This window comes from Haliaeetus leucocephalus, unplaced genomic scaffold (assembly GCF_000737465.1).
Source record: "Haliaeetus leucocephalus isolate CR32 unplaced genomic scaffold, Haliaeetus_leucocephalus-4.0 Scaffold866, whole genome shotgun sequence".
Classification (NCBI taxonomy): Eukaryota; Metazoa; Chordata; class Aves; order Accipitriformes; family Accipitridae; genus Haliaeetus; species Haliaeetus leucocephalus.
The window spans coordinates 855,296-877,854 of record NW_010973302.1 but is presented as its reverse complement, the minus strand read 5'-3'; the positions used below and the strand labels follow the sequence as shown (position 1 = coordinate 877,854).

At 41.0% G+C, this 22,559-nt stretch overlaps 1 protein-coding gene across 1 annotated transcript; it reads right to left on the bottom strand.

Moving 5' to 3' along the window:
- Positions 1-1,339: 1,339 nt before the first annotated feature.
- On the bottom strand, positions 1,340-15,926 carry LOC104841411 (elongation factor 2-like). Its single transcript, XM_010583078.1, is given in 16 exon segments — positions 1,340-1,533; positions 3,774-3,906; positions 5,237-5,419; positions 5,827-6,026; positions 6,029-6,170; positions 6,616-6,723; positions 7,239-7,497; positions 7,758-7,953; positions 9,334-9,472; positions 10,589-10,702; positions 11,180-11,285; positions 12,263-12,444; positions 13,725-13,936; positions 14,394-14,575; positions 15,246-15,460; positions 15,792-15,926. Coding segments are annotated over 16 exon segments (2,700 nt in total).
- Positions 15,927-22,559: the final 6,633 nt, after the last annotated feature.

Here is a 22,559-nt window from a genome sequence, read left to right as displayed (position 1 = left end):
TTTCCTGCAATGCTGATGTACGTGCAGGAGGTAATTACACCAGCCTAGTAATGCCTAAATCCTGTAATTCACTTGAGTCTGTGGATGCTGTGTATCAAGGGGTTGGAGTTCTGCAGTGCAGTCATCACCCGTTTGATACACCACCTCCCACAAGATGACAAAGGATTTCCTTAAGCAGTGGAGAGGGGACTGGGGATTGTAACTTAATTGAGGCCTGTACCACTGTAGCCCTGCTCTAAGGAAACCTGCCCATTGTAGCTAGATGAGGTTTTGGTTTATTTTTCCTTCAACGAGTTCTAAAATGCATCAGAATGTCTGTCCAAGAACTTGTAACATGAGAAAAATCTTGAAGAAAAGGTGAGATAACTTCTTACCTCTTTGTTTCCACTATGGAAGTATCTGGTTACTGCTTTGAGTGGACTATATCAAAGATACCTTCAAACCAACTGCAGAAGGAAAGTAAAGTTTATGAGTCCCTCTACTGCACAGATAACCAGCATGCAATGAAAGCCATGCTGCAAGAGCCGGCCCCCTTTTTTTCCCCCCACCCATCCATTTGCTGCATCTTTTTCTGCAGTTCCTGGAAGTGAGCTAGCTGCTGAAGTACTAGCTACAGAAAGGCTATACCTATACACCTGAAGACCATTAGCCTGAGCTGGCTTCTGATTTTCATACTTCCAGGTCAGATAAAGCTGTCTGAAACAATTGCGAGCTGTGCAGGCAGGACTTTGCTGCCCAGTGGTACAGCACCAGCCCCAGGAGGTTCTGCACCTGCCCAGCAGCAAGAATTCAGGCATTTCAACATTAGTGGGGATGTTCTATGTCTGCCTTTAAATCTAGGTGCTGGATGCTAGAAAGCTTACCTGTGACTGCAAGCCTTTCACTATCAGTCTTCAACAGCAAAGAAGGTTCAAGCTTGGAAATGAAAGAATACATCTTCTGGCTGAGAGGACAAAACCTGACAGTTCAACAAGAATTTCTGCAAGAGCAACAATGAAGGGAGCTGCTTCCTAGGTTAAAAGACAATTGTGGATTAGGCAAACTGCAAAGAACACCATTAGTCCTAGGCAAGTGATTTTTTTTTTTTTAATGGGTGTTTTTGACACAGGCATCCGTGACCACAGACAAGATACAGGCAACAACAATCCCGTAAGTCAAATTACCGCGTCATTTTTATTTCTTTTTTTAGTAGGTGATCATGCCATCATCACAACATGTTAACACTGTGTGTGTATTTAATGTGACACTCTAAAAACTTTCCATTTCCTTCCTAGTTTTGTGAGGAAACGGTATCAGGACAAAACTGGGCAGCACATCACACAACATGAAACAGAAGTGATTATAACTTATCTAGGAAGTTATCCAGAGGTGGAATACCCTCCTTCAAGCCTTTGCGTTTATGTGTTTCAGCCACAACTTGCCAAGGACGAGAATTTGCATCATAAGGATCTCCAGGCAAAACCTGCCAGTGATCAAAGACACACTGTGGAAATGCTTGGCCACCAGTGTTGGATCTCAAGTCAGCGGTAAAACCTAGTGGGAAGGAAAAAATAAAAATTAAAAAGGGATGAGCCAGCTACAGGAAAAATTAAAACTGGCTTACAGTGAATTTCTGCATAGACAAAACCCTCAACACTTTCAGACACAGAGTACAGTACTGTTAGGAAACTGCTACTTCACAAGCAGTTCTTTCAAGCAGGTAAAAATGAGGCCAACTCCAAAGAATTGCAGAAAGATCTTCTGTGACCAAGTAAACTGGCAATAAAATGGCAAACAAAATTCAATTTAGATAGAAAAGGACATGGGGAAAATTATGTTTCACGTGTCTCCAGAACTGAACTTATCACTACCACTCAGTTTGAGATCTTGGGGTTATGGTAAGTAGTACAGAAGCATTAGTTCAGTGTTCAGAAGCAGTTAAAATGAGAGATCAAGTGCTAGTACCTGTTAGGAAAGGAACAGAAAACAAAACGTCATGTCCAGTGAAAGCCTGCACGCTTATTGTAAAGTTGTGCAGTTGTGGTTCCTTTATTATAAAAGCCATTACTGCAGAGAAGGTTCAGAGACGGGGAATATAGATGCCCAAAGCCCTCACCTGGCTTCCACACACAGAAACACGCTTGGCAAGCTAGGGCTCTTCAGTGTGACCAGAGCAGCAATGTAGTAGGGAGGATATAGAGGGCTAAAAATTAAGTGACATGGACACAGCAGATAAAGATCAAAATGAGCTCATGCTCCTTTTGACACAAAGGAAGCATCAGTTGAAGCTAGCAGGAGCCAGGTTCAGGAGACACAAAAGGAGGCAGTTCTTCACACATGTAGGTCAGTGGACATCCTTGCTTGTGCTGTGGATGCTGATGTTTTACAGTGAGGGGGAGACTAGGTAAATTCATAAAGAAAGCCCTTGAGGGTTACTAAATTGATCTAGAAACCACTTCTGCCCCAGGAAGCCTCTAGAAGTGGTTATAAAAAAGCAACTGGAGAATTACACCAGCTTACCGTTTTCTTTCTCTTCCCTAAGTGCTTGCTTTCAGTCACTGTCATGAACAAGATGCTGGGCTAATGCATCATTTAGTCTGACAGTACAGGAACTTTACATTTAACTCAAGATACATAGGTGCTTCCTTTGCCATTTCCTCATCTTCATAGCAGTGTCATCCCCTTCTCCCAAGCATTCAGTCCTGTGAAGAGCTGCTGCCTGTGAACTGAGACTTTGCTGCTGTAGAACAGCTTCTAACCACTAGTTTATAGGAATACTGGTATTTCCCCACCTCTTTAGATTGCTGTTTTAGCAAGATTCAACAGCAGCTTTGGCAAGGAACTAGAAAGGCAGTTTTGCAGAATACGGATGTTAACATTCTATGTAAATTGAGACTGAGAGCCCAGTGTAATGTGCGTCCTGCCAAGTCTAAGTTTACACTTCTTTTTGTTTTTCCGTGTTTGGAAAATTGTTTATGAAATTGTTTTAAGCTCCATGGAAACTTGGAGAAGGGAAAAAACCCCCAAAATACCACACAAACACATGTGTAAATTGTTCTTTTAAGAAGTTAAATTGCCAGTTTAGACTTGAAAAGTTAAGCATCTCTTATTTCATCACTGATTATTTTAGCAGTTACCACACTAATGTACTTTGGCAAAGAAGCCCCCTCCAAAATAAAACATGACATTTCATACAGTTTTACTGTGTGAGGCATTCCAAATGTGCCCCATGAAACTGGTAAACTTTATGTCACAATGTCACAGGATACTCTTGAAGTGCATTTTTAAACAGGGAGGAGGGAAACGGGACACACCAACAAACCACAATACCAGAGGAAAGGCTCTGTACCACACTGAAAAATTGAAGTTTCAGGGGCAGCATAAGAAGGATCAGATTATTATTTTAAAGGTAGTCTTCAGATTGGCAAGAGGGTGTAATGCCATTTAAGCTACTCAGGCTGGCACTCTGTCCTTCTTTTAAAGATTCAAATAAGTATCAAATTTTCTCTTCCAGGCTTGCTTCAAAGGAAGACCTTGATTTAAAATGATGGAAACTGAATCTGGTTTACACTAAAAAGTCTTAATGTGCAGAAGCTGCCACATCTTTTTGGCATGAAAGCCCAAGCTTTCATGGAGCAGGCTGCTGGGGGGGAAGAGTAAACTGTTGTGAACTGAAGATGCAAAGGGACAACAGGAAGAAGCTTGGAGCTAATAAAATGGGAATTTGTAAGTCTCTGATCCTGCAGAGGTCTGTCTTTAAATGCATGTGGGTAACAAAGGAAGCATCATCTTACCAAATGACTCATTTACAGGTAGATAAGCCTTGACCACAAACATTGGAGTTCCTGCCACTTGGGATTCTTCAAAAACGTGTCCCCTTTTCCTGTTCAGCACACCATAGATCCCACCAACCACTTGTTCTGGGCACTATAAAAAAAAATTTCTATCAAGTTACATAAAAGGAGGAGATCACCAGTTATTAAAACAGCCAGGCAGCATTAGACAATCCCTCTAGACAGCTCTCCTGATGTTTTTTCTCATGATGGCTCCTCACTCAGTACAATTTCTCTCATGTGTAACAAGTGGCTTCACTCTCATTTCCAAGACATCTTTCAGAAGCTCTGCCTGCCTTCTCTGCCTCGCATGACTGTGAGGTTTCCAATTACTGTATATATTGACTGTACCGGATTGTAGTTTACATACACAAAGTGAAGCAAAAGTGCTTATGCTCAGTGAATTACCTTCAGCAATCTTTGGGCACAAGAAAGCAGAGTCCTCTAGTGCTTTATAATAAATGTATTTACTACAGGATGCAAATTTTATACAAACAGGATCTCACCATACCTTATCTTAGAACTTACAACATGGCTGACAAGCGCTCTGATAAAAACTGTACTTAAAAAAACACACTTGCTTAGAAACGTACCACTAAGGCTGCAAGACTCCCCTGCTTTGTCATGATAGGTCTCACAAGTCATTGAGGTGAAAAAAATTCTCCATTTTCTGTTTTGTCCTTACTTGTACTCATCTTCTTCAGCCCTCATGGCTAAGACATTTTTAAGCAACTGAGCTGGTAGATTTCCTGCCCACTACCCAGCACCGTAGCCTGGAATTAATTTTTAAAGCAGGTTTTAAATCTTCCAGTTGCTTTTAAGACAGTTAAGACAAATTGGTATGTGAATAGCTGTACTTGGTGATAAATAAATACTTCTAGCATGGAATATATTTTCCAGGCTCTTTCATGGAAGAATTTAATTTACCAAGAAAATCCAGTTATTCAAAGGATGGAAGTTAATGTTTAAACAGCTCAAAAAAAAGCTTGTTTAAAAAAAAAAAAAATTCTTAATGCTTTTCTGGTTATTTAGGATAACCATTGTTTGTTCTCCTGAATGTTTACAGTGACAGAAAGAAAGGAGGGGAAAATCCCCCCAAATCTAAGTTTCCCAAAGGTACTGGCAATTCATGAAGAACAGCATAATTCACCTCCCCACCTACATTTTGCTATTTCCATTTAACCTTTTCCTAACTTTGGAATGAAAAACCTCTTCTCAAACAAAGTCTTTGCATCACTGATCTAAACGACATAGAACAGAGTTATCGTGGTTTCTTAGAAGAGAATGTGGAAACATGATTATCTCTCTATTGGTTGCATCTCTGTTGTTGGCAGTGTTAGGTTAACAGTTGGACTTGATGATCTCAAGGGTCTTTTCCAACCTAAATGATTCTATGATCTCATATATCATACCCAGTTGCATACCTGTATTTCTACCAGATAGATGGGCTCCATAAGCCTGGGTTGTGCCGTAAGAGTAGAGGCATACAGAACCCTCCTCGCAGTAGGAATGATTTGCCCACCACCACGGTGAATAGCATCAGCGTGCAGAGTGACATCATGTATATCAAAACGAACACCTCTCATGTTCTCCTCACACAAGACACCCTGCAGTATTAAAAGGGGGAAAAAACAAAGGTGTGATACTACTCAGGATTTTCCAAGATATGAACCTTCACTCAGGATTTTGGCCCGATTGAAGTCTCTCATGCTGATGCTGAAGAGTTATGTTCGGACCAAGGCAGTGAACACCGTACACATTGCAAAGTCCTTCTCGGGAGGACTCCAATGCTCCTCTAGCATTTGAGAGCTCACACTTGGAACAAACGCTGAAATACCCACAGACAACTATGTGTTCATTACATAGGTTGAGTGACATGCGTTCTTCAGTGGGGACAAATTCCACTACCCTGTTCTTATCAGTTATCGAGAGTTTCTAAAGATTTCACGTAAATAGAGTTCAGATATATTTCAGTAACACAAGATACAAGTACCACATTCAGAACTACACTTACCTCTTTTGTAGCCCACTGGAAACCAGCAACAACACTGTCTTTGATTTCATTTAGATACTGGACACCTTTTGTGATGTCAACTAAGATATTTGGACCAGTACCATCAGGTCCAAAGCACCAAATCTTGCGAGCCTCAGACACATCCCACTCGTATTTCTCTGCCAGGTAACACGCACGCTGTTTAAATTCTTGACGGGAACTTTGTCTACGTCCTCTGCCAGGCCATCAGGAAAGGGTCGAGCCTTCACATACAGCCTGTTGTGTTTGTTGGGAGATTTGGATAAGCACACCTGGCTTGACTCTTCACCAACTGTCTCACGGTAAGATACAACCGGGTCTGATTTCTGTCAAATAGATCAAAGACAAAAAAAAATTCCCCAAGTACAAAGCTGATCATTTCCACATACCAATCAAATGCTATTCAATAAACTGTGGCTTCTCCTACAGCAGTGTGTTAATGCCAGGTTCACTCAGTCACCCAGGCATGCTCTGCTAGCTTCATCAAGAGAAACAACATTTTCAGTAGCACATCTATGGTTACTATCATAGTTCAAGTTAGTTTTCCTGTTCCCTGGATCTTCTTCACATCTCTCTCTTAATTCTAAGCTCTTTTGATGAACTAACAGAGAATTCTTTTTATTACTTAATTGGTTGGTCTCCTAACAAGTTTCAAATGGCTTTAAGGAAGTTGCTCTAAGGAAACCACCACCAGCAGATTAAGATGATATTTTCAAAGGTTAATGTTTAGTCATATTCCATATACTGCAGTCCAAGAAAATTCTTGAATACCTTAATTGGAATACAAGCATGATCTTCCTCCAGATCTTTAAGGCAAATTTCTAGATGCAGCTCCCCTGCTCCGGCAATGATGTGTTCACCAGACTCTTCAATAATACACTAGAAGAGGAAATAGTAGGGAGTAAACATTTTAAGAATTTAGTAGCATTAACAGAAACACACACAGACTAAATCAGAAAAATGTCAGATCCCAAAACTGCTCAACCCCAAGTATTAAAAAAATTTAATAAATTATCTTCTCGATATTGTTTCCAGGAGTGCTCCAGAATGAATCTCCTCACCAACAAAACTGGGTACTCTCACATTAAACATAGATCCTGTCCTACTGAGGTATTTGAGCATTAAAAAAAGTGTATGTAAAAGTACTGCTCAAAAACCTGACACTAACTGCTGCAGAGTTTGTGTTTTTCCTCAGGATCTTCCTATTCAAATGCTGACTGAACTTATCCCTATTTATCTTGTGTCAGCTCATACAATCACAACTGAAAACTGTTTTGAGCCTACAGCCATGCCATTAAATCACATAAAGAGCTCTCTGTGAATAAAGTCGAATGCTTTGGGTATTGCACTGCAAACCTGTAGCTCTAAAACTAAAACTTACAGCTAACACTCACCTGAACCATAGGATCAAGCTTGGCCAGACACTTTAGACCTTCAACTAGTTTTGGTAGATCAGCAGGGTTTTTTTCTTCAACAGCAACACGTACAACTGGACTAACACTAAATTTCATCACTCTCATGTTGTGGGCATGTTCAAAGGTGGTAATGGTACCCGTCTTCACCAAAAACTGGTCAACACCAACTAGACCAACAATGTTGCCACAAGGTACATCCTCAATGGGCTCAACATAACGACCCATCATCAGACTGGTTCTACAAAGACAGAGGATAAGCAACAATCCTTGAATACTTGTTTTATCCCCAGTATTTCCAAAAAGCTAAACCTTTTCACACAAAGGAAAATTACCTACTATTTGCCTACAATCCCTCTGGATTACTGATTTTATTAAACAGGAAAAGAGGACTCTTATAAAGAAATAAAATCTTCGTTTCATTAGGATTCCAAAAACTAAAAGCAAGCATTTGGTTTTGCATGCATTGCTATTCAAAAGAAATATAGTATTTCCATCTACCTTTGAATGGGTTTTAGGTAAAGATCTTCTTTCTTGCCAGGTGTGTAGTTTGGTCCCATGATTCGAACTTTCTGTCCAGTAGAAACAATACCAGAGAAGACTCGCCCAAAGGCATAGAAACGCCCCTTATCAGATGTGGGGACCATTTTGGAAATATACATCATCAGAGGGCCTTTGGGATCACAGTTTTTGACACCTGCAATAAAGTATATATCTGCATCAGACACATTTTCTGTGAGACTTGAAAACTTAGAACTATATCCATATGATTCCCAAAATTCAGTGAACCTTATTAACAGCTCCTCTTTTTTTCAGTTATTAAAGGACAAATGTGTGCAGACAGATGAATTATAGCTATGGTCACTATCAAAGATTCTTTGTTAAGGTAACGAATCATCACCACTGCTGTTTCTTTCAATACTGAGACATCTGTTAGTACTTACTCCCTGCTTGCTCAAGTTTCCCTCTTCTGGTAGCAGGTTCCATGGTATCACTAAATGTCTACTAATATGACCTAGTCCCAGGAAAAGTTTTGAGTAGGGGGCATTTAAAGATCCCCTGTAATCCGTTAGAATCCAGAAGACAAAATACAGCACTAGAAGTTTGCAGCCTCAGTGATCATATGGATGATATGGTCAGAAGCAGGCCCTCTAATCAGAGGTCCTGTTCTGGTTTTGTGAGAGAGAGTTAACAGTTTATTAGAGGATTAAACACATGTGCCATCACAGATAAGCTTCTCTTCTGCTAATACTGGATTTGAAAATTACTTCAAATATGATTTATTTATTTCAACATTTGTGGATTTCTGATGGAAGTGACAAATCTACACAAATCCAAAAAATGCAGATCCTCTTGAAAATAGTTGATGATCATATTACAAATCATCATATTACAGATGAATTCTTCAGAACTTAACTCCTTCCTATCAATGCCAGACGAACAGCCCTGTATTAGATTCAGTTTCAGCTATTTGCTCTTTACCTAGTCATGATCTCAGCCACACCTTCAGACAACTGGGAGATGGTTCCATTTTTTACCAGATTTTCATCCTCCACCTTTAAGGCTGAGAATGAATCAGAGAAAAGTAACAACATGCCAGCTACCCGGGGACACGTCAGAAGTGTTTGAAAGTAAAGGATCTTGTTAGGATTCTGACTGTGACTGAGAAGAAGTCACAGGATTCACTAGGAGACTGTAATCAAAGCCGCAGACAGAATGAGGGTAATGAACTTGTTGCTCCATCCATCTCTTACAGTATATCCAAATGCTGGTACATACCATAGTCCTGCTCATTGCAACCACGTGTTCTCTGAATCTAAACTAAATACAATGTGGTTTCACACAGATTGGCATCCAGCATATAAGGACATAAAGCAAGTTTTATGTGTAGTACCCCAAGGCTTTTCCTTTGCTTTCTTACTTTTTGTAATAGCCTGCTCAACAGAGTCCCAAATTAGTAATTATTGTTATAACCCATAAACTTAATCCAGATGCACTTTAGGCAGTTCTACTCATCTGTGCACTAGGGGTGCTGTATTTTTGACAGCCACTGGTAAGCTGGGAATTTTTTTTTTACCCATAGCAGCTTCATCATCAGGTGGCCCCTCATAAAGAAGTTCACAGCGGTATTTTTGTGCTGTGACAGGGGAAGGTAGGTGAATGGTGATCATCTGAAGCAAGGCATCTCCAGCAGGCAGCCAGCGACGCATCACAGCCTAGGGACCCAAAATTCACATTGTAATTAAAACTTGTTTCAACAAACATAATAACCAACCCCCAAATAAACCTTTTGGACAGCGTGTGGAAGGCTACCCGTAGGGATGCAACGTAAAAAGTCATGACAGCCATTTAAAGTTTCCCTATGACTATGTAAGTCTTGTTGAAGGCCATGAGTAAAATACTTAGCCAGAATAAGCAATTTGAATATAACTGTGTGTTTGAATTACTGAAAACCAGCACTCCTTGCATTCTTTTTTTCCTTGGGCTAGTGAACTACATTTCAACAGAAAGGTTAGGATTCCTGGATTATATTAAGGTCCTGAAATAAAACACGAATGTCTTTCTTCGCTGCTGACAACAGATTACAATAGTAGAAAGAAAAAGGTCCATGGATAGTCGTATTTTACAGCTGTATCTTCCATATATGGAAGATAAAAATAAACCCAAATGTTTTATTAAGTCTCTGGCCTTTTGCCACAGTGATGTGGTTGGATTTCCCCTCTCCAGTGATTATTTCAAGAAGTTTCCACATGTATCTCCTGGACCCCTTTTTCATGTGGGTTTTAACATACCGAGGAGAACACAAGTTAACACAGGAACTGGATAGTTTCTTAAAAGTCTCTGCTCTTAACTTTCAGTGCTGCACAGAAAGTGATCACATGCTTTCACACATTACTCTTCAAAAGGTTGACTGGAATTCAGCAGTGTTCTTGAATGTATTGGAAGTTGTGAGAGCCAACCAGAAATCATGTTTCTGATTACACAGCCACAGCATATATGTGTGGCAGCAGACACTCTGTGTAAGCATTGCATATACACCTTGAGATTTCTCCCTTTTCTTAAATCAAATCAGGTGTGCCTTTTGTATGCTGCAACAGACTTAAGGCCTGATATCTCTTTAGCAAATTCAGTGCAATTCATTACCAAGCACCTTATTTCAAATCATTACATTCCTGACACACAAATTAGCCACTGTCCAGATTATAAAAAGACAATTAAGGTAAGTTTCTGTGGATTTTAGAAAGACCTGAAAGACTGTTCTCATTACACAGCTCAAGGGTAAGAAATGCTACCACGCTGGAAATTCTGACGAAGTAGAAAAGCCAAATTACCTTAAGAAGGGGTTTTCCCTCTTTATCTCTGTCTTCAACATCTAGCTTGATATCAAGTTTCTCTATCAGCTTGGCTGCCTCTTCCTTCTTAAAATTCATAATGGCATCAAAGATCTGAAACAAGTTTATACCGACCACAGTAAGTAATATAGCAGAGACAGGTTTTGCTTATCATTTCTTAAACATGTTATATGTCTGAAAACCCTTTGGTTTCTCTGTTCTTGGCTTTTCTTTGAGAAACTATTTGCAAGGATCATGCAGCTCAAGATTCACAAATTGTATGAAATGTTTCTAATTTCAAAGGAAATTCCAAATTCCTATCAGAAGAGGTTCACACACAAGACACACAAATCTTTAATCCAATGATATGCAGGGTATGTTGTTTCAGTGAACAGACCATTCAGATTTGCTGCCTTCTACTTCTGTCCCACCTTTTACAAATTGTTCTTGTACTGCAGGATTTTTCTAGTTTCTACAGAAAGTATGGACCCACTTTATAAGAGGGATGGCTTTCCTAAGAGCTAACCTGCTAAACTAAAAAAGTCTCCCCTTACGCTCTTGCAATCAAATCAATACAAAATATTGCCTTACCTTAAAGATAGGATCCAGAACTAGCTGGCAAAATGTCCTTGGCAACTTCTTTCCATCAGGGCTAGTGGCTGATTTGCCGAATTTTCCAGTTGCTGGATCAAAATGTCTAAAGATGTTTATTTTTACTCATCCAGTTTGAACTTGAGGAGTATCCACTTTTCCTGCAAATTTCCGCTTAGTTATTTTTAAAAGAAAACTTCGTAAAGTTTCACATTTAAGCAGAGATTAAAATAGCAGAAGAGTGGCTAATCCTTATTTCAATGTAGCAATAACTGTTAGATGTTTGGGGAGGCAAAGGATGGCTTTTTGTTTGTTTAGGTTCTTGAGGTTTTTTACTACACTTAAAACCACTGACTTCAACGTGCATTTTTAGGCTTTTACAGGGAACTAGGTGCTGTAAGCAAACCTGTTGTCAATAATTCTCTTACTCCACCCTGTTACCTTTAACTGTCTTTCAAAGCCTTGCTAAAATAATTTAAATACCATGCAAGATAAATCTTGGAGTACCCTATGAGCTAAATGAGTCAAGGTAGGTTAATTCATTATAAGGCATCAGAAGACAAACAAGTATATTGAGCTTTCACACACATATAAAGCATTCAGTTAGCAGCAAGTTGTATACACATCTAGTAGGAAATTAACTCCATTGTTTACAAGATACAATTTAAGGTTCATTAAATTCACAGAAATACTCATTGGTATCAAAAGATTGGATTTGGTCCATAATCTTGTTTTGTGTACTAATTTTACCTATGCAGTTCAATAAAAGCATTTATGTTCTGAAGTTCTGAGAGGCAACCTTCTCTCTCTGCTCTTATGGAGCAGGTTATCAGAACTCACCCCAGAAGGCACATATAGCATATCTGCACTACAAGCAATTGCCTTTCTCAGAGACATAAATATTTTTGTTGTAAGAGTTACAAACTCACGTCTCTAGCTTTCTAAGCTGCCCATGAAAGCTTGGTTTTACAGAAGCACAAACTCAACATGCACTGGTATCCATTGCTGATATCCTTAGAGTGTCACTGTGGTTTCTAAGCATGTATCTACATTCATTCCATGCATACTGTGTTTGTTACTTACTTATCACCCCAGAGTTTTTTCATCATATCTTCCACTTTCTTTGAACGTGCAACTGGAGGGAGTTGTACTTTTTCTCCTTTGGCAGCAAATCTGGTTACATACATCTCAGCAAACTGTTTCAGAGTAAACGCCCAGCCGTGCAGACCAGAGCCAAACCCAACAGTACCAATAACTAGATCAATCTTTAAAAGGGGAAAGAAAAAAAGTGAATCCGTTTCAAAAAACACTGATGAAAAATGTATGAACTGCTTTCAATGACAGGTAGGATCAGTAAAGATGCCTAATATTTTCTGGAACATAGAACAAGGAAATATTTCCCCTAAAATGGGTCTGTTGAATATTACTTTGAAGCAAGAACCTTACTTTGTCCCACACAGTGGAAATAATTGTAACAAAGGCTAAAATAAAAACTTCAGAAATATATTTGTAAGTGCTAAGTAGGATTTGGAGTATTATGACTATAACTGAATTGTTAGTGAACTGTCTCTGGAAAATTTCTCTGGAAATTAAAATACAGGTGGCTCATTCCTGCCGCACAGATAAAACTAGTCTGACTTAAGAATGGCCGAGATTCATGGAATATAAGAATCAGAATACAATCCTAGCTGCCTGTCCTTTGTTCCAGTAACTAGATTAAGCTGCAGTCAATTTTAGCCATAAAAAAGCTAGTATAGGACTGTCACATTTAAACAAAGGGAACCAGGTCTGAAAACTCTAGTGACTAGGTCTGTCTTGCAGCTATTTGGTGGAAAAAATAATATCTGAAGCAGTCCGATTCTGACAATTCCTTACTCTAACAGCTGGACCACCAGAGAAGATTTGCAGTTGACTTTGCTTTTTTATCTTACAATTCTCAGCTGCAATATAGGAAATACTATTTGTCTTTCTAGTTTCAAACCATCCTTCCAGAGATATTCAGCACATTATGATATAATTACTGGTAGAATAACAGAGACCTACATCTTCCGATCAGAAAACAGCTAATTCAATGTCTTATCAGTCAGGAGTAGCAGAAAGGCCATGTTTCTTGTCGTGTAAGTCACATAAGCAGCAAAGTCAGGCACAGAAAGCTAATCTTCTGGCTTCTCGTCCTTTACCTTAAATTTCAAGCCATAGCTTCCCTTCAGCAGTTTGCCCCAGGCAAACGTCTGACATGAATGACACTGAGCAACTGGCTTGATGTTACACATTTTGTTAGTGAGAAAGTATCACTAGAGGATGAGCTGCTTTGTCAATTCTCTCCTCTTTCCTATTTGCTCTCACTCCCCAGTTGGTTGGTCTGAAATAATATCCCCAAAAGAAAAAGTATGAAACAGCGGGGGCGGAAGGGGACTGAAGAACGGCTCCTTCAGGTTGGCCAGAGATCTGAACTGCCATAAATGTATGCAATGGTTTCATATCAAAGCTGGTATTCTCCAAAAATAGGATCTCAACCACAGCAAAGTTTTAAAGTTTTCTTTACCATAATATTACCCATTGGTCCAGTTTCACCCTCTCCGTAGGTGGAAATGATGACGTTGACATTTTCCACGATACGCTGAAATGTCTGGTAAAGTTCCTCAGGCTCCAGCTGCAATTCCAGCAAAGCACGATCCATTTTGTTCATCATCAGTACTGGTTTGATACGTTCCGCAATAGCCTGCCGCAGAACAGTCTCTGTCTGTACACAAACACCTTAAAAAATACAAGCACAGTTAAAACGTGCATTATATACATGGACAAGATCTCTAATCTACTTTGTACAGTGGTGACTGGGAAATTTAAACTGGGAATTTGCTGGTAGTCTCAGTGCTCCCCGAAACTGTCATTACTCAGTTGTATGTATCGCTCCATTTTCTAACTGAAGGAGGAGAAGAATGACAAGCAGCTTCACTCCCTAGGATTTTACTGAAAGATTGACTTTTTTCCTCAGTTACTCTACATTCAACCCACGAGCTGGATACAAAGTGGATATAATCCTCTAAGATATAGGAAAGGCCATGGGCTAAGACTGCAAACGAGCTTTCATACCATTAGAAGTTAAACTTTCAGAGAAAGAAGCTTCATCCCTCAATCACTTAATTATTTTTTTTTCTTAAGAGGAAGAAAATAAAATACACTGAGGTCTTTCTAATTACAAGAGCATGCTTACCTGAAACACAGTCAACCACAACAAGGGCACCATCAGTGACACGGAGAGCTGCTGTAACTTCAGAGGAGAAATCAACATGTCCAGGGGAGTCTATTAAGTTAATAAGAAAGCCTGAACCATTCCTGCACTGTTTGATGAAGGCCAAGTCATTGTCTGAGAGTTCATAATACATAGAAATTGCACTGTAAGAGAAGACAATTCATTTTAATAACTTAATAATGTTTCATAATTTGATGATTTTAAAATTTGCACCGGTCAGGCAACTATACCTGCTCCACCACAGTGTCACTATTTCTTGGGGTGCTTAAAGGAAAAACCACAAGAAGACTTCAATATTTCAATTTCTAGAGTTCTTAGGATCTAAAATTCTGCTTTGAGTGTAATTAATTTTTATTCTTATTCAAAATCAACACCTCAAGATAGTAGTCACAGCATAATATCACTGTCAGACACTTGTAGAGTCATGCTCCAAATCATTTACAACTTGTTAACTTTGCAGTTGCAGACATCAAAAACAGAGGTAATAATAAAAAGATGCAGCCCACCAAAGTGGCTTGAAGGAACAGCGTATTATTCTGTAAGCGATCCAATAAAAACAAAGGTTACTACTAAGAATCTTTCTGAAAGCATCTTTCTCCATAGTGAGAAGCAAGTAGGAATGATTACTAGATATCACTCAAAAGCTCTACTCCAATATTGCCCAGATTGCACTCTGAAGACTGTGAACTTCTGTTCTGTAATGCACAGCTTGATTCACATCTCAAATTAAAAAAGATCTGACAAGATGCAAGGCTTTGAGCAAACCATTTCTCTGTCTTCAGATTAAAAAGAAAGATACAAAGAAATTCTTACGTAGACTTGATTGTGATACATCTTTCTTGCTCGTCTTTCCGTGTGTCTGTGAATCGCGTTTCTCCAGCTCTGGCTGAAGCAATGATGCCTGCTTTACACACCAAGGAGTCTGTCAAGGTTGATTTGCCATGATCAACATGAGCAATCACGGACATATTCCTAATATTGGACTTCTTGTCCATGATTGCTCGGATCTGGTCTACTGTGAAATTCACCTGGATGAGAGACAGAAAAAGAAAAAAAAAGAACAGCTATTGCTTCCTTTCGAAGTATACAAAAGTCTATGTGAAATTTTAAAGTTTTATTATTTGTTATTAAATTCACACACAATCTAAGATGAAATGAAGTTGTTCATACTTTTAAGCTTAGCATTACAAATAGTCGTTCACATTTTTGGCATGTTTTTGTAAGTACGAAGAGTGGAGGCATAACTTAAAACACAGCTCAGAATTCATCTCACAAAATATCAACTACCGCAAGAACAAAGAATCCACCTGCGGAGACAGAACAGCTCATCCCTGCCAAATGTCACAGGAGGGTTAGCACACGCAACTGCAAGGTGCAGGTCTCCGCAGATCTTCCACACGCATCCTTCTCCTTCTCCTTCTCCTTCTCCTTCTCCTTCTCCTTCCACTGCTGTCCCTCACTTTGCCAGGTCTTCCTCCCACACCTGGTCTCCATCTCCCAGGGCTTTTCAGGTGAGCCACTCTTCCTGCTTTCCAGAAGAGGTGGGGGAGTGTCTTCTCCTTTTGTAGCCAATATACCAGCTCTAGAAACCGGCGGTCCAGCTCAGTCAAAAACCTCTTTAAAGACTTTAATTAGCCAAGTGCAAAATTTTTAGTGCCCCTCTCACAAATGACATCCCAGAAAGATTTTTTTCTAATTTCCATAATTATTCTATCTCTTGCTAACAATTCCCCTCCTTCAATTTGCAGAAAAAAAATCTTGACCCTCAGAAGCCCTGGTAATTATCTGTTAAACACATGACAGCAAAGGAAGATGAGATCTTACTAATCTCAGCCTGTCTCATTCTGTAATGAGAGTCACCTGTAGGTCACAGGAGTGCAGTTAACGTGGTTATTCTTGCAAATCCCTTTAATGCATAAAGTGCTTCACAGGGACATGGAAAAAGACTGAATTCGGAGGAAGAAATGATGGGGAATATTAAACAAACACAGACAAAAATCACATACCACACCAATAGTTTATACTCGTTGCTCAAGTGAAGAAAAACGTACCATAAGAAACAGTTAAATAGGTTCCTCATCTGTGTTTGAGTTGCAAATGATACAGAAATAATGAAACATGCATTTCTATTGCTACACCAACAAAGGTTTCTAACACAGTCTGAGTCTTAATGACTGCAACTGAACACAGGGAACCTGTCTTCTTGCAAGGATAAGATATTAATTAAAAAAAACCAACCCAGCCCAGCTCAAAATATAATTTTATGTAGGAGACAAAACAGGAGGTTTTTTACATGAACAGATACACTTCTGATATATATATCTTATTATTGCATATTTGCATACTAACTTTGGATCTTCAGTTCAACTTTTTCATTATACATTTTCTCAAGAAAATGGTTCTTATTAAAAAAAGGAATACTTCTAATTAAAATAGCCAAGTTCTTTTTAGAGATGAGAAATATCCAAACTAAGCAGCAGCCTGGCCTCTTCCCCCCAAAATGTATTATTTCCCCACTCTCCCCTACATTTATAGTTTCTTTCCTACCCCAAAGTCTGCAATGGTGAAAACAACCAACCAACCAACCCCGTTTTTTTTCTGCTGAAGAAAACTTAGTACAAACAAAAAAATGTTTAGGGTATGCTTACGGGTTTGTCTGTGATCCACCTCAAATGAAGGCACTTCATTTCTGAATTTGTTCTATTAGGTTATTCTTCAGTTTAATAAAAAACAATGATATTTCTTTTCTAGAATGTTCTAGGGTGTCCTGGCATCCAAAGTCTCACTCACAGCAAAATCTACATACTTCTTCTGAGACCTTGAAATATTTCTTTCTTCTCTTTCTTTTTCATTTAGAGAAAAGAGCACAACTGCTTTTCTTTTCTATTTTTATCATTTTCCCCATTTGTAAATTGTGCTGCGCTAAAAAAAATAATCAGTACTTTTAGCAAGAATTAAGTAGAGTGCTAGATCTGTGCTAGATACACTTATTTCATAATGTAAATAAATACTTAAGTGTTCAGATGTATACCTACGTGCTCTTTGTATTTGCTAATTATACACTTTCTTAACAGAATAAGTGAAATTTACTTCTGACAAATACTTAAGTAGCACAGATATCACATTTTGAACTGAAACCTGTATTTTTTCCATTGTCTCCAAGTTTCCAATACATTTATATAGGCAGGCTACATAGTAGTTTTCTTTTGGGGCAAGGAGCAGACACAACCGTAACAGTTTATTTCTTCCTCATATTTTAAGCATACTCATGTCCATTTACATTAATTCTAAATTTAAACTTCATGCACATGTTCCTCTGACAGGACTGGATGTTCTCCTGCGGACTGCTGAAGCTATTCATGTAATCTGAGAAAGGATGGTATTGGAGTTGTAAAAACCTTGATTTGTGCCTAAAGGCAATGGAGCCTTCCTCTGCAGCTGGGATAATTATGTTACAAAAGTAGAATGAAAACAGATACACGGAGCGACTGTTGTACAATACATGGATGTAAAATGTTAGTTTTATGGGTTTAGTTGCTTGGTGTTTCAAGAACTCATTAATATATTACTATTGCTTTGTGGTGGAGCTGGAGCAACATGGGCTTGAGATAGAAAAGGATCACCAAGTCATGGTGACGGAAAAGGAGAGCTGAGAAGCACAATGAGACAAGAGCAGGGTCAGGCAGTTCTGGGCTGGGTGGTGGGGGGTAAGGCAAAGGACAAGGGAAATCTAGAACCAAGTTTAAGGGATTAGACAGACTGTGGGACACAAAGCTCTACAATATTATACCTCAAAAGAAGTCATCACAGTCAAGGAGGTAAAGAGGCAGGCCTCTGTAAGTGACCTTGAAGCTTCTGCTAAGTCTCATGGCAAGCCAATACCAACAACATGAACATATTTTCATTTCAAACTTTCCATCCTTTTGCTCAACTGCAAGACAACATCCCTTCCCAGAAACTGAAGGTCTGGTGTCTTAGATATTACTGCATGAGTACTTTTTGCCAGGCCTACATCAATATATACACCTGGGCATGAAGCTTTCAGCCTGTAGGAAGTTAATACTGAGAGCCAAGTTTAGGTAAGTTATTACCCTTTATTATTGTTTGGTTCATCCCTTGGCCTAAATGAGTATTTTTAAGAGCTTAACACTGCTAGCTCAATTTTAATTCACTTTGTTGTATCATAGCAGCTGTTCTTGTTAATATAACTGGGTAAACTACTCTTAAGTTTCTGCTAATTAGCTTGTTAATAAAATACAGTATATTAGAAAAGATAAAGAGCTCAATTCAAGCATTAATATTAATGTCTTACTGGGCCTTCTGGCAGGAACTTCAGGATTATGTATTAATAAATGCTATCCACTTCCAAACATTTTATTTACCACTTTATTTACACAAATACCAAAACAGAGTTTACCATATGTGCTGTTCTACAAGAGAGAGGCACTGGCATCACAAATTTTTTTGTCATAAATACAACTGAAAACTCAAAGCCAGATTAAAAATTAATAGCAATTTTAATTTTAAATCTTTTTCATTAAAGAGCTGTTACAGAGTTTCTGTTCTGCTGTGACAGACAGCAACCGGATCAAAGTTATCTTGCTATGAAATGCTTGCTGCAGAGGGGTTAAGGTCTTTTGTGTGCAACAGCAAGCAAAAAAGGAAGGAGATGAAACCAGTGTTTGCAGAAGGGAGAAAGATCACTGCTTTATTGCAAGCAGAACATCACTTTTGCCAAACCCCTCAAGTTTCATGGCCACTACAGCCAGTCAATGACCTTGCTTCTTTTAACTACTGCATTACATCATTTGGGTAGCCCATACTGCAGTGCTGCTTATCCCTGGCTATCAGTAACGCCTCCAGAGTAGACTGCCTTCCTCTTCTGCAGGGCATCTCCTTCTCTTAAAGATGTTCAAATTCATATTGTAATGAACCATTATATAGCTTCAATTCAGAAATACATATTCTAAAAACAAAGAAAAATGAAAACACTTATTGAAGCTGACATAGGTAACTGGAATGTCTATTTCAGTAAACAATAATACTTATACAATTAAAGATTACAAGAGTTAAAAAAAAAAAAAAAAAAAAAGGAAAGGGTTCCAATAGCATTAATCATCAAGAACTGCAAAGATGTACAAGCATCTGTTTATCACAGAAACAGGCTGGTAAATGTTGCTTCACTAGAATAAAGAGAGACTCAAAACAGGTGAAACACATTACCAGACTGCAATGTTTTAAAATAATGGGGCAGGCTTCCTGAGGGCAAAAATAAATTAAAAACAAAACAACACAACCCACTCTGCAGTGTTTCTAACAGATTGACTTCCCTGAGAAAATGCTGCTGATCTGATTCAGGTCAGACCATCTTTCCTCAATATCAGTGCAGTGCAGCATCATACATGTATTCTCACATATACACAGCCTTTTCCAAGCCTCACTGGAAGCAATACTTTTATCTCCTGTCCTTATAAACACTGCTGAGCAGGGTTTAACCCCAAAGTTTACACTTGAATTCACTACACGCTGGTCGGCAAAGCGTACAGGAACGTTCACATCCGTGACCTACACTGCCAAGGTGCACTCCCCACACCTGCAAAAGCAGGAGAAAGAGAGAAGCAACACCATCCCCCCTGCCCGGGCACCCGGCGCCCTTCTAATAAAAAAGCTGCTGGTGGTGGTAAAAACAAATAAATAAGCTCAGCGGTCCCCCGGTCCCACAGCCGGGTGGAAAGGGACGCGGCCAGAACCGCCTCAGCGCCACCGGGCGCCGCCGCCTCCCCGGACTCCTGTCAGGAGCGGGAGGGCGGGAACCGCCTTCCCCCCCCCCCCTCCTCGGCCAGCCCCCAGGGCTGAGAGAGAATAAAGAGAAACTCCTGAAAAGTATCACGCTCCGGCGAGGGCCAGCGAGGCTACTCTTGACCCGCCACCCCTTTCCCAGCCCGCTGCGCCTGACAGGCAGGGCTGTGACAGGCACGGCGAGAAAGATGGCTGCCGCGCCCCCCCCCTCCGCCCCGTTCGCGGCAGCTGCCTTCTGTTAAGGCGCTGGCAGAGCCCGGCTACCTCGGAGCACCGGTGTGGGTCAGCGGTTATGGCCCCCCCCCCCGGGCGGCACCGCGCCTGGCCTCCCCTGCCCCTGCGGCAGCACTCACCGTGGTGGCGGATGGCTCCGGATCCCACCTGCCGCCGCCGCCGCCGCCTCAGCCGGGAGGCGGGAACGAGCCGCGATCAGCTGTTGGCGGGCTCAAGCATCTCCCTCCCCGCCTCGCCTTCCCTCCGCTCCCCTCCCGCCGAGCGCTCGCTCAGCTTGGCCGACGCCCGTGGTGTGCCGAGGGGCGGACGACCTCCCCTCGCGGCGGCGGGGCCCGGGGGGGGTCCCCGCCCCGCTTGGCAGCCGCCTGCTCCCGCTGCGACCCTTCCCCGGAGGTGAGCTGCCCGCTGCCGGCCGCTCCTTCCCGGAGCTTTTTCCCAGAGGTGGCTCGGTCCCCGAACGCCGCCATTGACCCCCAGCCATCCCCAAGGGTCTCCCGCGTCCCCTCAGAGGAGCGGCGGCGGCTGCCGGGCTACCGGGAGGGGACGGGAGCCCCTGGAGGGAGCCGGGGAGGCGGTGGCAGGCTTGGGCGCGGGCACCCCCCTGCACCACAGAGCCTTATGGTGTCCCCGGCTTCACTAATTCTCCCGCGATCGCCCCGTGGCCGCGAACTCCAGGTTCCAGCGTGCTGCGTGGAGGTGGTAAAAGCGTCCCGACCGCGGCCATCGAGGCTAATTCCCCGTCGCTCGTTCGGGCTCTGTCAGCTCTCGGGGAAACGTTAGGTGGAGCCCCGTCCCTTCCCCTCAGCGAGACCCGCCGGGGCGGGGAGGAGGCGGCGGACACGGACCCACACGCAGACCGGGGCGGCTGTGGTGTGTTTCTGTGGTGGTTCTGTGGTGTTTCACCGCCCTGCTGCTGCTGCTGCCCGGGACCGGCCCGGTGGGTTCTTTTCCCCACTCGGGATGTTTCGTGGCGGAGCGGCAGGTGGGATTGTTTGCTTTGAACAGGTAGTCAGGCTCGGTGCCATAACCCCTCATTAGTTACTTTTAAAAACAGGTTAGGTGGCTGATCGGTTGGCTGCTGAAACGCGAAGACGGCGTCGCCGCCCTTTAAAAATAACTTGCTGTCACGACAGGTGCGAAAGTAATAACAGCGCTTCACGTTTTTAATACAGACTCGCACCCGAAAACGTCTTTTAGAAATATTAGGTAATTAAATTGTCAAGCACAGAGTCAGCGCGGGATGCCTTCACTGAAAGCACCAACTTCTGGGATCAAACTAGGGGAAAAATTTATACAGTAATACTTCCTAAGAATTGAAGATCAGAAAAGAAGAATATCAAATCAAGCTATTATGCAAGCATAATATTATATATAAAGCATGGAATAAATGGCCATATCAGCCATACAGAATGAACAGTCCTTCTCAGAAACCACTTCCAGCCTCAGGAGTGGAAAAATACTGTCCTGTTACTTTTAACAGAGCTTCTGCCCAAGGAGAACTTGCAGGACTTTACTCAATTAGATGAAGTTTAATACAATCAAATACATTTAAGATATCAAAATAGCAAGAGCAAGCACTCAGGAAGGAGCAGAAAGTGGGAATGTGATTAGGAAATTCTGGCCAATTTCAGTGGTCATAAATGGCCAGCAGGAGTTCAGAATTACACATTGCCTCAAAGGCATTACTCATTAAAGAGCAAGTATTAGTTGCACCATACTGCTCAAAGCAATACTATAACAGGGGAAAAGCTAGTTCTGAGAGCTCCAGACCTTTGGCCAGATGCTTAGCAACTTCACATTGGATACGCTGAAAGCCCAATGCATTTGCTGCCTTGTCAGTACCTGTATTCGAAAGAAAATAATCTATTTGACCACAGTCCTTGACTTGCCCAAAAAAGAAAAAGGCTGAGAACTTCTTGCCATTCAGCCCCTGTGACTTTACAGGTGCTGTTCTATTCATCTGTTTTCCCTGAACAAGAGGAAATGTTCACCAGATTCTTCGCTGGCAAGCTTTTTCTACACAAAGGCTCATTTTTCTTTTAGCATATCTTCCAGGAGTTGTGAAGCAGACATCAAAGAGCTTCCTTTAATCAA